General features: G+C 43.7%; 1 protein-coding gene across 4 annotated transcripts in view; it reads right to left on the reverse strand.

The window, feature by feature from the left end:
* Positions 1-290: 290 nt before the first annotated feature.
* Positions 291-16,037, reverse strand: part of FAT3 (FAT atypical cadherin 3) — a 485,754-nt gene continuing 470,007 nt past the window's right edge. For 2 of the 4 annotated variants that reach the window (XM_069969657.1, XM_069969658.1), the window contains exons 23-29: positions 14,003-14,471; positions 10,878-11,031; positions 8,883-9,538; positions 7,513-7,626; positions 4,665-4,724; positions 1,569-1,604; positions 291-1,192 (exon numbers count right to left, since the gene is read on the reverse strand). In XM_069969657.1, the coding sequence (XP_069825758.1) occupies positions 567-1,192; positions 1,569-1,604; positions 4,665-4,724; positions 7,513-7,626; positions 8,883-9,538; positions 10,878-11,031; positions 14,003-14,471 (2,115 nt within the window). In that variant the 3' untranslated portion in view covers positions 291-566. The remainder of the gene's footprint in view (positions 1,193-1,568; positions 1,605-4,664; positions 4,725-7,512; positions 7,627-8,882; positions 9,539-10,877; positions 11,032-14,002; positions 14,472-16,037) is intronic. The other 2 variants (XM_069969659.1, XM_069969660.1) reach the window with 2 other exon arrangements.

Here is a 16,037-nt window from a genome sequence, read left to right on the forward strand (position 1 = left end):
AAATTAGCCATGTCTAGCTACAACCCACAAAATAACCTTCAATCTGTCCATGATAATTTAGCGATGCCACCTACTCTACAGTAAGTGACTTTAGAGGCTGTGTTCACTTGCCGACCAGTACCCTCCAAGGGCCGATTCCACTGTGTATCATAGACAAGCACACTTTCTTGTCTCCCAAAACCCAATCGTAGTTCATCAAGGACTTCAGATACAGATATCAAATATACTGTATGTAGTGATGTTAACCTAGTAAACGTTGGAACTCCACCTTATGAGATGAATTTTTTAAACTTTACCCTTCAAAATGCAATTTTTTTTTTAGTATTAAAACACTGTGCATCCTTTTGGCAATAAATATAAGCAACATGTTAGAAGGATTGTCTATTTAATTTTGCAACATATCACTGACATACTGTACTATCAAAGCCATTGGAGTTCCATAGTTTGCATTCGGCATTAAAAAGTCCACGAATGAATGCAACGACTTCTTGTATATGTGTCCCTAGAGGCTAGTCATGAATGGCTATACATACAGATATATAGATTTAAAAAAAAAATGAAGTTTGTCACACTTGAGTTTGATGTTGGGTTTCCATGTAAGGAATGTGGGAGTGATCAATTCGAAAGTCGTCTAAACTTTCATAGTCACTTATGGCCACTTCTGCATCTTCCAGTCCACAGCTAGCCGACACGTCCGAAGAAGAAGCACCTACTGAATTGTGCAAGGATAAAGAAATATTATCTGTGCTTGTCTTATCCACCTTTTGGCTTGGAGCAGGCACAAAAGTACTAAATGAATGTCCGGGCTGTGAGCCGGAAGTCTCTATTTCGCTCGAGAGATGATGGGGTGGGAGGTATTGGCTCGGATGAAATTGTGGGCGCCGCCTGCAGTCTGGACTGAGTGTGCTGATCACAGATCTTGGCTGTACTTTAGGAAGGGTATCATAATGTTCTTGAAAGTCCTCCGGAAGAGGAGGTGGAAGCTGATCTTGACTTAAATAATCTTCATGTTGAGGAGGTGGATAGTCACTGTCAATGTCGTAGCCTCCCAGGTAGTAATCCGTCTCCAATTCTCTGGTGCTGCCATGGTGGGCCGATGAAGACCCATCAGTGGCTTCATAGTTTGTTGGAACCTCCTCAATGTCGGACAGGTGAGCACTTGGCATCCAGTCAGAAGTATCCCAGTGATACGCTGTGGAGATATAAGGATCGGAAGTTAAAATCAGGTTATTGAGACAATATGGGGACTCTGCATGCTCCTGTTAATGGGGTGGTCAGTCATGCGGCTTGTGTGGAGTCTTCATCGCGTACGTTCGTCCGAACTTGTGACATAAAAGCAATTGGCATAGGGTAGTGATAGGTTATAGTACAACATGAGTGGTCACTCAAACACAACTGCAATACATTGGGATTAGATACCATGTTACCGGCATGCTAGGGGGGTAAATGTGGAAGGTTGGGGGGTTGACGAGCAGGCAGGAGAAAGAGGCAGAGCTTGCATGTTCACAATAAAATGTTACGGGGGGCCAGACATGTTAAAAAAGGGCAACTGGGTTACAAAGAGTCACCTCTGTTGTAATTCTGCCCTTGGTCCAATATCGGAGCTGTTAGGTTCAAGGGAAAAAAGAATAAAACTTACAATTCATAAACATCAATGCTATACAAGTTTATAAGACTTACTATGTATCCTTTATTAGAATAGTTGAGGTATAGAACCATAGAACATTTAGCTATTACAATTTACTATGCTACATTCACATCCAAAGCTACAATCTCCATATTATCCTTATCCCTGCTTTATAGTTACTGACTCCCTACCTATCTGTTCTGTTGTGTTGTGTTAAAGGGAATCTATCAGTTCTATATCATGTTCAGAGATGTAGATTTCAGATTAGTGTCTTAGCTGATGGCTGTTTGCAAAGGTATAAAATTCTGGTCTTTCAGATTCAAGTGTCATAGAGCCTGGTCCAAGCTGCTGCATGCATGCCTCCTCCTTCCTCACCAATTCCTTCTTGGCTTTCAGAACTGGGCCCTGTACATCAATCAGTAAAAATAGAAAGGAGGTGGGCATGCATGCAGCAGCTCGGACGCACATCCTAGCAACTTGAGCTCTGAGCATGATATTTAACGGAAACATTTAGACTGGGGTCACACTTGGCCATTATTTATGTGTTGTTTTTTTTTTTTACGATCACTAATCCCTGCCCGACTGACTGAAGGATGTTAGTTTGGATCATCAGACCCACAAATGAGCGGGGAATTGTGGCCATAATAGGAATATAAAGATGTGTCTGTATTAGGCTAGTGTGAACCCAGACTTAGAGGGAGATTTATCAAACTGGTGTAAAGTAGAATTGTCTTAGTTGCCCCTAGCAACCAATCAGATTCCACCTTTTATACCTCACAGATTCTTTTTAAAATGAACGGTGAAATCTGATTGGTTGCTAGGGGCAACTGGGCCAATTCTACTTTACACCAGTTTGATAAATCTCCCCCTTAGAGTTTATATTAACCCTTGCAAATCCTCTTATGTACAGAAAAAAAGCATGCCCTATTGAATACAGCGTAAAACGTTTAAAGGGGATATGATTCAGCTCCATTCACTTCAAATAGAACTGAGCTGTAAAACCCCCACACCAAAACTGAGGACAAGAAAGACGGTCTTTCTGGGAAAAAAGTGGCCATGTTTTTCTAAGCCTGGATAACCCCTTCATCCTCAATAAAATTGTTAAAAGGGTTGTATAAGGTTTTTTTTTGTTTGTTTTTTTAAAGTGCCATCACATACAGCTTAAAAGCATTCATGGGTAAATCTGCTCCCTCACCTTTATTATCACTTCACATGTTTTTATGTTTTCTGTGGGATTAACCAGCAATCTAGTGCACACTATATGTTTGTTGTTGCAAAAAACGAGAGACACTTAGGCTTAAATATTTCATTCAATCCTCTGTTCTTTTCTCGGAATAAACAGTGTCAAGGACATTTAGCGGCCACTAACCCGCCACCTCTTTTATAGAAATAACATGAATATTTAGTATACTATTAAAGAGATTTATTGTGGTTAAACCAGAGAGTTCTCTAGTGTCTTAAAGGGGATCTGTAGTCAGTCCAAATTGAGTTCCTAATGTGGCTCTGTAACCTCAACTACCCAGATTCTAACTTTTTTGCTATACTCCCAGGTCCAGAGATATAGGGGTTTAATTTTTTGGTTGACTATTTGCACTAAATAGTCATATAGGCGGGAACTTCATTGCAAAATGGGATGTAAAAAGCTCGGCTATGGGATGTTATTAGAAGGCTGAGGGGGTAATGAATCATGTTCAGAGGGTTCACGTATGGAGCTCCTCTGGGACTAGCGTTCATACGCTGTTTTGGAGCAAAGTTTCCACCCATCTGACTACTAGTGAAAAGTACAGCTAGCCAACCAAAAATGAAGCCCTTTGCGTCTCGGCAATGATGGGGCATAGTAAGAAAGTAAAAACACCACTGGATACAGGGCACTACAAGGTGAATTTGATTTTTTTGGACTGATCGTATGCCCTTTAGGCTCTTCTAGGATTTTTAGAAAGTTGGTTTAAGCTCACAGAAATTTTATGTAAAAAAAAATCTAGAAAACCCTAATCTCTTAAAGGGGTTGGACACGTACTTATAAATGACACTGGAGGTACAAATTTGACCTCCTGGAAGAGGAGGAGGAGGAGGAGCTATTCATGGTCTTTAGGACCTATGTACTGAAGATAGCGTGCTGGACCCTGAAATTTACTTGTTTTACTGTAAACTCTATATTTAAAATCCTCCCTGTTGTCCACTATGTGACCTAAGAGCTAAGATTCAGGTATACTAACATGAGTGCATAGGTTGCTGATTTTTCCAACTGATCTTAGTAAAAAATCCACAGAAAATTCATCCTGGTCTCACAATTTGCCCCATGTGAACAGGCCCTAACTAAGTGGTAATATAAGCTCCTTTTTGCCCTGCATACTGGTAACAGGAAACCAACATCCTTCTACATTTATCTTTAGATGTAAAAGGAGAAAAAAAAAACGACTATGTACTGATAAGTAATACAGAACATTTTACGTAAATTCTAGATCACTGCAAATTGTGGCTTAACACATGAATTTTCCTTTGAAAGGGTTGTCCAGGAAAAACATGGCCTTGTTCTTTTTCCTCAGAAGGCAAAAAAAAAACATATTTCCTACTAGAATCTGGAGTCTGGAACCCATGTATACACAGCTAACTTAGGTTTATCTGTTACTAGAGGAGGGTTAATTTGCATATTTTCTCTCCCATGGAGCATTGCACAACTTATTCTCCCTAATAAGAGTCAGTACCGCCCTGCACTGTATCTGGAGCAACTCTCTAGCTCACTAGTACTCTGACCTGAATGGATAAGAAGCCTACGCTCCCATACAACTACTTATAGATGGTTGTCTCTTTCTTTTGGAGAAGACTTTGGTCTGCCTATTATGTCATCATTTTCCTTCCTTTTTGAGAAGAGCTAATTTACATACTTATTTTCCCATGTAGCATTGCCTGAAAAGAAATCTCCATAAACCAACAGATCAATAAAAGTCAGAATACTCTTCGAGAAGATATTTATCAAAAAGTCACAACAAGTTACATTTCATAAATTATACAAAGTTTTCAGAAAAAAATTAAGTACCTTCAGTTTCAACATTATCAACAACATTGTTGACTAGATGAATGACAGTCACTATGGAAGCTTGTGGGGGGAAGGAGGGGGACAACACGGGAAGAAAAAAAAGGGAGACAACAGACAGGTTAGTATTACAACGCACAAACATTGTTACTGCATCTATCACCACATGGCACCAACACTTACAATTTGTGGTTAGAATTCATGGAATCAATGAGGGTTACACGATAAGAGACTCGGGGGTCCTGGGTAGAGATGATCGAACATCAGAAAATCTTAGGTTCTATTGAACTCGAACCTTGTCAAACCTTCCACATTTGATTCCCGATGCCTTCCCGGTCCGTGAGGAAGGAGGACACAGCCCGGGTACCGCCTGGAATTCTGGGTTTCAGCCTAGGTAATAGGCTTAATGCTGGAATTCCAGGCGGTACCAGCGATATCTTCTCCTTCCCCAGAGACTGGCAAGGCATCAGGAATCAAATGCGGAGGGTCCAACAAGGTTTGAGTTTGATAGAACCTAAAATTTTCAGCTGTTCGATCATTTCTAGTCCTGGGTCACCAGAAAGCCCTCCGTCTATACAAATCCTGATTGGTGTTAGGACAAATCATTAAACAGATCTAGTAGGCTATTGGTGAACTAGCCGATAAAAAGCAGATGAGTAGAGTAGATGGCTCCAAATGGGGTTGTGTCCACTGGACCCATAATTGTGCTAGAACCTTGGGCTCACTGGAGGGTTTTTTTGTACTCAGGTGGGCTAGTCCAACCCTATATCAGAGCCAATGTTTTCCCTAATGGAATTTCCTCTTATTGGGCATGAGTTAGATGATCTATGGTCCGGGGACCAGGCAGTAGCGGATTAAAATAGGTCCATTCCGGGGCGGTAGCCAGGCGACCTGAGCTCCTGGGAGGCCCATGACCACCCAAACAGACTTATACTTTTAGTGGTATTGTCTCCTGGCTAAAGTTCTGCCATGATATGCAAAAAAAATTGCTACTTTTTTTTACCGCTATATTGCACAAATCAGGGCAAAACTGTAGCCTGAAGACAATTCAGTAACATTAAAGAGCATACTGAAGGACCTTATCATGTGACTATGATGTCACCACAGGTCATGTACAGTCTGCACTATGAAGGAGCAATATTAAAGATATACTTACAGCGGGGTAGGGCGGCCCAGCCTTGGTGAACTGCCCCGGGCCTATGGTAAAGTTAATCCGACCCTGGCACCAGGGCCTCTTAATCAAGATTGCCACCACAGTTAGTTACCCATTGTGACTGCTCCACAACCATGCATTCTTTATACATGACTGTGCTGCTCCTCCTTTCTTCCATGCTCTTTGAGTATATATCAGACACTGGGTATGATACAAGTATATATTTGAAGTATGGCAGCCATACTTCTGCAAGTAAGGAACCCGGAACATCCCGATGACCAGACATCAACATCTGAGGTCTACTAGTAAATCGTAGGTTACATTTTGGTGACTGCTGAGCTACAGGTTCTTCTAACCCATCATCATATTCAAGCTTGAAGATGATGGATGTGGGTGTTGTTTAAAGGGGTTATCTGAAAATAATAGAAAATAATAATCATCCTATGCTTACCTGTTCCCCTGGTGTCTTGATGGCAGTGCCTCTGGTGTCCACACTGACCACATATGCTTCACTTTCAAGACGGACTCATCTCGGGAGTGACAGCCGCCCAGCCAATCACAGGCTGTCGTTCCATACATGGGTCCGTCTCAGAAGTAAAGCATCTGCAGTCAGTGGGGACACCAGAGACACTGCCATCAGGACACCGGGGTAGCGTGGACAGGTAAACATGGGGTGTTTATTATTTTCTAACGCTAGATAACCCCTTTAAACAACACACACATCCATCATATTCAAACTAAGACTCAGCAGTCTGATCAAGAGAATAACAAAACTGTAGGTTTCTGCTGTCCTATCTCAGGGTAGCATAAACTAGTGACAGAGAAGCTGAACAGAATGATGTATCACTAACAATGTTCTGTGCAGCTGATCCAGTGATATCCTCCTGAATAACATGGACTATAAGTAGTCCTCTCCATTATGTGCATGAGCTCAGTAGTCCTAGATATTCATGAGAAGCAGAAAACTCCGCCCACCAGCTGCTGATTAGCAGTTATCTATCAATGCTATGAATAGGAAGTCAACTGTCAATCAGCATCTGCAGGGCTGAACAGAATGATGTAAGTAATACAGCAATGTGTTCAGCATTTCTATCACTACTTTATGCTGCCCTCATTTAAGGCAGAATAAACCTAATGACAGATTCTCTTTATATACTGTAAGCTTTACGGTATAGAAAATTTACGAAGGACACATTATACTTTCACTCTGAAGACTTATCAGACTCATTTTGCTTCATCCATTAGTTTAAAAACCAGGCAAAACAGAAAAATGATATTTAGAAGGCCACGAAAACAATAAAATAGCTAAAAAGAAGAGAAAGTTATTGCATAACTACATTGAATGGCTGAATCCACTGTGCTAAAAGTTTGAATAGCCGACATTAACTTTGAGCACCTTAGACAGGGTCATTGAGAGACTATGCAATGATAAACATGAGGTGGCATATGGGGCCATAAAGTTGTAATCCAGCCATGAACATCAAAACGGGGAATCAAGCGAGTCAAGAGGTTCTACAGCAGCTCCGGTAGATTATGGTTAATACCCAACAATTGTTAAGTATCTTCATTCAATAAGCATTTAGCCCAGATTGATATATAAAAGACACGGTATATAAGGTGCCCCTAGGTGCACCTCTGACCCTACAAGACATCAAGGAAGAACAAATTTCCCCTCAGATATACTAAGATGGCCCTTACCATTGTCATCTCCCGAATCCGACTGAAAGGAGTTCAAGGACTGGTTCTCAGAGTTGCTGCCCTTTGTGTTTCCCACAAAACAAGTGACATCTTCTGCTGCTTCCAGTCCTTTACCTTGAGAAATATATAAAAAAAGACAATTATTTTAAATCACCCCCATCAGTCTGTAACCAGCGATGACCTCGGCTCCAGAGAAGAACGACCTGTGCACATCATGTGCCGCACTATGGGGATCACCGACAATTTACTGATAATAACAAGCCTGCCCATAATAACTGATGTCTGCTGACCTCCCACATACAGGGACATAGATCCCGGGCTGTAATACTGATCAAGGGGATAGAGAGAGAGAGATAGATAGACAGACAGACAGACAGACAGACAGACAGATAGATAGATAGATAGGAGATAGATAGATAGATAGATAGATAGATAGATACATAGAAAGTAGATAGATAGACACAGAGGCGGACCTATCACTTGTGCAGCCTGTTCAGCTGCACAGGGGCCCAGGCCAATAGAGGGGCCCGCCAGGCTCAGACTCTAAAGTGTCAGCTCAGCATGGCACATGTCTGTAGTGGGTCCCCCAGGTGGCATTAGCACCCGGGAAATGCGGGCCCCATGCTCCTGTGGGGCCCACTTAGTGACTGGATGCTGTTCCCAGTTGGAGCTGGTTCTCCTCTCTCCTCCTGCACGCTGCTGACACCCCCTCCTGTACTCCACTGTCCAGCATACATTGTGTGAGGAGGAGAGGAGAGAGAGCATGTGATGACAGGGGCTGGAGGGATCCAGGGTTATGGCTGCCAGGGACAGAACCGTGAAGAGGAGCAGCAGCAGCAGCAGCTCTGACAGTGAGTGATTATTGTCAGTGTGTCTGTCAGGCTGCTGGAAGATAGAGGGTGGACTATGTAAGAGAAAGCACAGAGCCCCAACCCTCTGGTGCAGTAAGCTTTATTGCATCTGTGCTGCACTATACGGCCCTCCTGAGAAACCATGACACATGTACCGGATACCCGGCCATACATATGTGTGCGCCTTCAAGGCAGAAAGGTGGAGAAACAAATGGGTTATGGGGGCCCAAACACATTTTTTGCACAGTCTTTGCAGTCTGTGTCTGCCTCTGGATAGATAGATAGATAGATAGGAGATAGATAGATAGATAGATAGATAGATAGATAGATAGATAGATAGATAGATAGGAGATAGATAGATAGATAGATAGATAGATAGATAGATAGATAGATAGGAGATAGATAGATAGATAGATAGATAGGAGATAGATAGATAGATAGATAGATAGGAGATAGATAGATAGATAGATAGGAGATAGATAGATAGATAGATAGATAGATAGATAGATAGTGACTCACAATCATTTCCAGAATCCCATGGTCCCTTTCTGATGGAGTCACAGTCAGACCGGCATGGTGATACTGATGGCATGTTGGGGGCCACGCTGCAGACCACCACGCCTCTGCGAGCTGTGAGAATCCTAGGTGACTCTGGATGGAAGGTCGTCATCTCCTGATGTTCCACACCGAGCCCGTCCACCATCTTATCCAGATTGTTCCTGGATTCGCTCTGGAAACAAGGGGTGTAGGCCATGGGTCGTACAGGGACTTGGGGTGGACCGACCTCCTGGTAGATGTTTCTACTGTCTCCTCCGCCCCGGAGGTTCTTGAACTGGATCCCGTTGGTTTTGTTGAGCAACGCCGCTGTGGCCGGGTCTTGGACTAGAGTGATGTTGTTACGGGAGTAGTTTTTACGGAACACTTTTTTGCGGAACACTATGAAAAGGACGATGAGGACAAATATAACGAAAAGCACCACGGCTATGCCGATGAGCTCCTCCTTGCCGACATACGAATGGCCTGCTTGGATGTTGGGCACCACCACAGGTCTTAGACCACAGTGCTGCCCAACATAGCCATGGGTACAATTACAGAAGAAGGAGCCAAAGGTATTGATGCACGTTCCTCCATTTTCACAGTCTTCTCTTTCACATTCATTGATGTCCTCTTCACACCTAGAGACACATTGGTTAGGATGAGGGATAGGTTACTGATGGATTATTGACAGAGGTCAAAGGGCATTAAAGGAGCCTTCCAATTATACATCTTAAAATCTGATCATATGTTGGAACCGCTAGAGATCAGCTGTAACCTTTGGGAAATTCAGACAGTAAGTGTATTGTTACCCCACAGCGCCACCACAGGGGAAATTTAGCATTACACAGCGTCCATTAAGATCTGTATAATATAGGAGAGGACAAGTCCTCCAGAGTCAGGGACGCTCTTTATAACTTTAAAGAGACTCTGTCAGTAGGTTTATGGTGTCCTATCTCAGGGAAGCATGAACTAGTGACAGAGAAGATGAACAGAATGATCTATCACTTACATTGTTCTGTGCCGCTGATTCAGAGATCTCCTCCTGAATAACATGGACAATAAGTAGTCCTCTCTATTATGTGCATGAGCCAAGTAGTCCTGGATATTCATGAGAAGCAGAAAACTCCACCCACCAGCTGCAGATTGACATTTATCGATCCATAATGCGTATAGGCAGTCAACTGTCAATCAGCAGCTGGAGGTGGGGTGGGTGGGTGTGGCAAGGATCCTATTCTCCTGCATATTAGGAGAACGGCTCAACAGAATGATGTAAGTAACACACCGATCTGTTCAGTATTTCTGTCACTAGTTTATGCCGTCCTCATTTAAGGTGGAACAAACTTAAGTGACAGATTCCCTTTAAGCAACTAAACAGAGGACCTCTATTAAAGCAGAATAAGGTATGTGAAAATGGGAACATCCCCCATAGAGAAGACAGACCTGGATCTTAGAGATGGAATCTTAACTGTTTCTATTAGAACAATCCCTATTGTAAATGTAGATCTTCTGGGGAACAGTGTCCCCTGCAGGTGGAATGTAGTGTTACATGGACATCGTTGATATGGCAGGCTGTACTCTTGGGCTAGGGATGTGCACATGTATTTGTACCATATAGGTTCCATAGGCTTTACGTGGTCACATAATAAGTAGCTTTTCCCAAATTACCTAAAAGGATATAGGCCATTTATTCCCATACAGAGCTTTGAATCCCCTCCTACTTTGGTTAAATGGTACATTGTTCAGCTACCAGTAGGGGGAGCTTACTAAATACAATTTTATTTATTGCATTTAGTGGAAACATTATTATTAGATATACAGTAGGCTCCCCCTAGTGGTGACTGCAGGCAGCCAGAATCATACAATGTAACCCTATGTAGGGAGTTGGTACTCCTATATTACAAACTCAGAACTCAACTTCCTATAAAGATTTCTTATGAAAAAGCACAGAATATGACCCCTAGTCACATGTGAACTTACGTCAGTCCTCTCAGACCCGTCCTGCAGGTGCAGATGAAGGAATTTCCTATAGGATCACATGTTCCACCGTTCCGGCAGGGGTTTGGGAAACACGCTGTGATCTCAGACTCGCAGTTCTTGCCAATGAATTGGGTCGGACAAGTGCACTGGTAGCCTGTGCGACAATAAAATAACTGATTAGTAAAAAGCAGAGCAGGTGGTGATGTGTTTTACATAGGACTGCCTGAAATCTTATACATGGTGCACAAAAGGAACACGAAACTGACAAAATTCAGCTCTGCTACATCTGTATATTCTAAATAGGCTATGCTGTAACCCTATCACATCTTTCCAGCGCTGGTGTCTAAGGGGGATTTACCATCAGAATTGTAGGACCAATACATTTAGTGGTAAAATAAATTGGTGCAAATAGAATTTTTTTTTAAATGTAAAAGCTCACTAGGCGGGTTAGAAAACAAATTGGCTAACAAATATATTGGTTATCAACGATAGATTGAGCTCTGCTGCATCTATAATACATTCTGTTGTGTAACTGAGAAAAAAAAAAAATTCTGATTTCTAAGAATGAAGCGCAGAGTCGCTGCTATTCTGTCTCGTGTGTGACCCAACACTGCCATCTGCTGTCTGGATGGTGTTAGTACAAGGCCAATGTCGTAAATTTCTTTTTTTTTCTTTTTTCTTCTACTTTGGTGAATCTGCAGGACCAGGCTGGATCTTCACAGTAGATTTTACACCAAAAATCTGCCATGATGTACAGTACTATACACATACATGCAGTTTTAAGCAACATACATGAAGCAGTTAAAGAGGAACTCTAGTGACAAAAAAAATGTTTCAAATGAACTAATGTGGGAAAATTATATAGATTTGTAATTTACTTCTATTTAAAAATCTTAAGTCTTCCAGTACTTATCAGCTGATGCATGTCCTGCAGGAAGTGGTGTATTCTCTCCAGTCTGACATGGTGCTCTCTGCTGCCACCTCTGTCCATATCAGGAACTGTCCAGAGCAGCAGCAAATCCCCATAGAAAACCTCTCCTGCTCTGGACAGTTCCCGACATGGACAGAGGTGGCAGCAGAGAGCACTGTGTCAGAGTGGAAAAAGTTATGTGCCTAACTGAATGCGAAGGAGTTTTTATACACTGTGAAGTTTTATTAGATTAATTTATTGTTCTGTAAAAAATTTTAAAAAGTGTGCAAACATTTTCCGCATCTGTTCGCCACCTCCTGACCGGAGATTAAATTTACTCCTGTTGGAGTTTTCTGTGCAGGTGAGAAAAATCTTGCAAAATTCTCTAAGGTTTTTGTGCACAATAGATAAATTTCACACACAAGAAAACCCTGAAATAGAAGAAAGTACACCTAAAAAAGTTATAAGACTGAATGATAATCCCCGCCCCCTCCTTAGGTTAAAGGGGTTGGCCAATAGGTCAGTACTAAGTATTAGTAAGTGTACTCACTGTATATACTGACAGTAGCTCCCTGTGTACCTCATAGAGCTAATATCAGACTCCCCTTCACCAGGCTGGGCTGTCCTGCTCTGTGGTGTTTCAGTCCATAAAATGGCTGACATGGAGGAGCATGTGACCATGCCCTGCCCTGTGTGTCCTCCATAGACATATACAGGCTCAGTGGTGGACACTGGGGGGCGGGGCTTGGTCACATGCTCCTCCATGTAAGGAATCTTATGAACCAAAACACCACAGAGCAGGACAGCCCAGCCTGGAGAAGGGGAGTCTTATATTAGCTCTATGAGGTACACAGGGAGCTGCTGTCAGTATATGCAGTGTGTACACTCACTAATAGTGTCCAACCCCTTTAAAGAATCTGTTACCCTCCTATTAAGTGGAGCTGCACGGTCTATGGTGCTATCTGTAAGTATGTGTGTACAGAATCCAGTAGAGCTGGTTGTGGATACACAACACTGGGAACAGGTGCAGCTCTGATGTTCTCTGCTACTGCCCGTACTCTGCAACTTTCTTTACACTTTCAGGATATCTGCTTGCTTTTAGTGAATGGAAAACCATTACATACAGTTAAGGGCCTATTACAGGGGCTGATGCTGAGGAGCAAGTGAGCGCTGACCTGTCAGGTCAGTGCTCGCTTGCTCTCGCTCGCTGCTGGCGGTATTACATGCGCCGACAGTGAGCAGGTAAAAGCAGGGGGCTGCGGGAGGGGCTTTCCGGATGATCGTTAGATCACCCAGGTAGCCCATAGGAAATAGCTTTGGTCTGCTGCCGCTGTTCCTCTCCAGCAGACCGTCGCTATTGTTGTATTTTTTTTTTAAAAGACAAGGATCAGCTGACATTGTGAAGTAATGATTTTTTAATTTTATTTATATATATTGCTTTAATAAAGTTATATTACATTGTATTGTAATTTTTTTTAAATCAACTGGTGTCAGAAAGGTTTACAGATTTGTGATTTACTTCTATTTAAAAATCTCCAGTCTTTCCATACTTATCAGCTGCTGTATGTTCTGCAGGAAGTGATGTGTTCTTTCCAGTCTAACAAAGTGCTCTCTGCTGCCACCTCTGTCAATGTCAGGAACTGTCCAGAGCAGTAACAAATCCCTATAGAAAACCTCTCCTGCCATGGACAGAGGTGGCAGCAGAGAGCACTGTGTCAGACTGGAAAGAATACACCACTTCCTGCAGGACATACAGCAGCTGATAAGTACTGGAAGACTGGAGATTTTTAAATAGCAAATCACAAATCTGTAATTCTTTTCTGAAATAGAAAAAAAAAATACAAATCTATAATTTTCTGACACCAATTAATTAAAAAAAGAAAAGAAAAGAAAAAAGAAAAAAAGACTATCGGGCAAAACTTGCTTTTAGCCATAAGACATTGACATACGGGCTAACTACCTATAGGGGGCACTAGAGGGGTAGTGACATATATTGCGTCCATAGAAACTTCTTGCCATCATGTAATGTTTTCTGATCTTGTATTGTTCCTGCCTGTTGCCTATCTATTGTATAGCGCTCTGGAACTAAGGGCGCTTTATAAATAAATAATAATAATAATAATAATAATAATATCAGAAATCTATTTGATTTGTGACGATTAATTATGATTAGATATAATAGGGAAGAATCCCCCCTGTAGTAGTGAGTATTTACCACCAGATGGCACACTGGTACAGCTGCCGCCGTTCTGGCACGGCTTCCGCTCACAGGCATCAGGGTAGAGCACGCAGCCAAGCTTTAATTCAGTCAGGCCGACCACTTCTGCGAAGCTGCTTCTCTTGTTCTGAAGTGGCAGCTCATTGTTATTGAGGATGACGGAGTCCAGGCATCCCTGGAAGCCCCCCAGGACCTGCGTGCTCCTCTTGTCAGTCAGGCTTCGGACGTTTTCCACTTGCACCTGAGCTCCGAAATAAATGGAGCTGTCGGTGCTGAGGGTCTGGTAGTAAAGTGGCGCTTTGCGGCGCTCCACGTAGCTATCATCCAGCGACAAGCTTGTGAAATTCCGGTTCAGCTCCAAGAAGACGGAGTGCCAGTTCCCATCATTAACCGTCCTGCCAGAAATTCCCAGGATTCCAGGGCCGCTGCCACAGTCCAACTGGAACCACAGCTTCCCGTCCACAATCTGCCGAGAGAAAGGAGGAGAGTCAGGGTGTGAACGGTGACAACCAGCAAAGTGCAGGCGGAGGAGACATGGCGGCCATGGTGCCAGCTGTATGGTGCAAAGATGGTGTCTTGTGTTATGTGTGCAGATGTGCGCCATATGTATACAAGCTCCAACAATGGGGTTTAATGTGCACTCCACCATACTCTCCCCTTTGCACTCCACCCTCAGCACTCTCTCTTCTGCACTCTCCTCTGTGCTTCACCTGACACACTCCACCCTACTCTTCACCCTTCACCCCAACTTCCACTACACCCTGCACTCTTCTGTGCTCACCATCCTGCACACTCCATCCTGTGTTCCCCCTGCATGCTCCACCCTGCACCCTCCACCTTATTCTTCACCCTGCGCCCTCCTCTGCCGTCCACCCTACTCTTCACCCAACACTCCAACCTCCACGAGCCCTCCTGCTCCCCACCCTGCATGCTCCACCCTATGCTCCCTGCTGCATGCTCAACCCTGCACCCTCCACCTTATTCTTCACCCTGCGCCCTCCTCTGCCGTCCACCCTACTCTTCACCCAACACTCCAACCTCCACGAGCCCTCCTGCTCCCCACCCTGCATGCTCCACCCTATGCTCCCTGCTCAACCCTGCACTGCCCCCTGCGCTACACCATACCCTGTAGTTCAACCTGCACTACCTCCTGTGCCCCCCCCCCCCTACACTGCACACTCCACCTTGTGCTCTTTTTTGCCTGCGCTTCACTCTGTAGTCCACCCTACTCTTCACACTGCAGGGTGGTGCGCAGGATGTAGTGCAGGGTGGAGCGTGCAGTGTGCAGTAAAGGGGGGCGCAGGGGGTAGTGAAGATGGAGTGCACAGGGTGAAGCGCTCCAACCTGCACGTTAGCCTGCCTCCTCCCTATGTTCTACAAAACAATGCACTCTACCTGCACTTCACGCTCCAACCTGTACTTCAACCTGTGCGCTACCCTACCTCCCCCCTGCATTCAATAAAACTGCACACTCCACCTGCACTCTACCTGCACTACACCCTGTGCACTCCACCTGCACTACAACCTGCACTCTACCTGCACTACACTCTGTGCACTCCACCTGCACTACAACCTGCACACTCCACCTGCACTCTACCTGCACTACACCCTGTGCACTCCACCTGCACTACACCCTGTGCACTCCACCTGCACTACACCCTGTGCACTCCACCTGCACTACACCCTGTGCACTCCACCTGCACTACACCCTGTGCACTCCACCTGCACTACACCCTGTGCACTCCACTTGCGCCCTCCACTTGCACTCCACCCTGTCCGCTCCTCCCTGTAGCCATCTTTTCTTAGTAAAAGGTTAACCCTATAATAACTCAGCATAGAAATAACATTCCACGGGCTGTATGGGAATAATTGATTGGTTGGTTGCTAAAGGTGACTGCTCCTAATTTGTTCTGCAAAGGCTTTGAAAACGCATGAAAAACCACATGTAAAAACAAATGAAAAACTGGAATATACTGAGCAAAACCCAGCCGGGGCAGTTTATATTTTAGCCCATTGATCCTGCATTATATTC

The sequence above is a fragment of the Dendropsophus ebraccatus genome, chromosome 5 (assembly GCF_027789765.1).
Source record: "Dendropsophus ebraccatus isolate aDenEbr1 chromosome 5, aDenEbr1.pat, whole genome shotgun sequence".
Taxonomy (NCBI): Eukaryota; Metazoa; Chordata; class Amphibia; order Anura; family Hylidae; genus Dendropsophus; species Dendropsophus ebraccatus.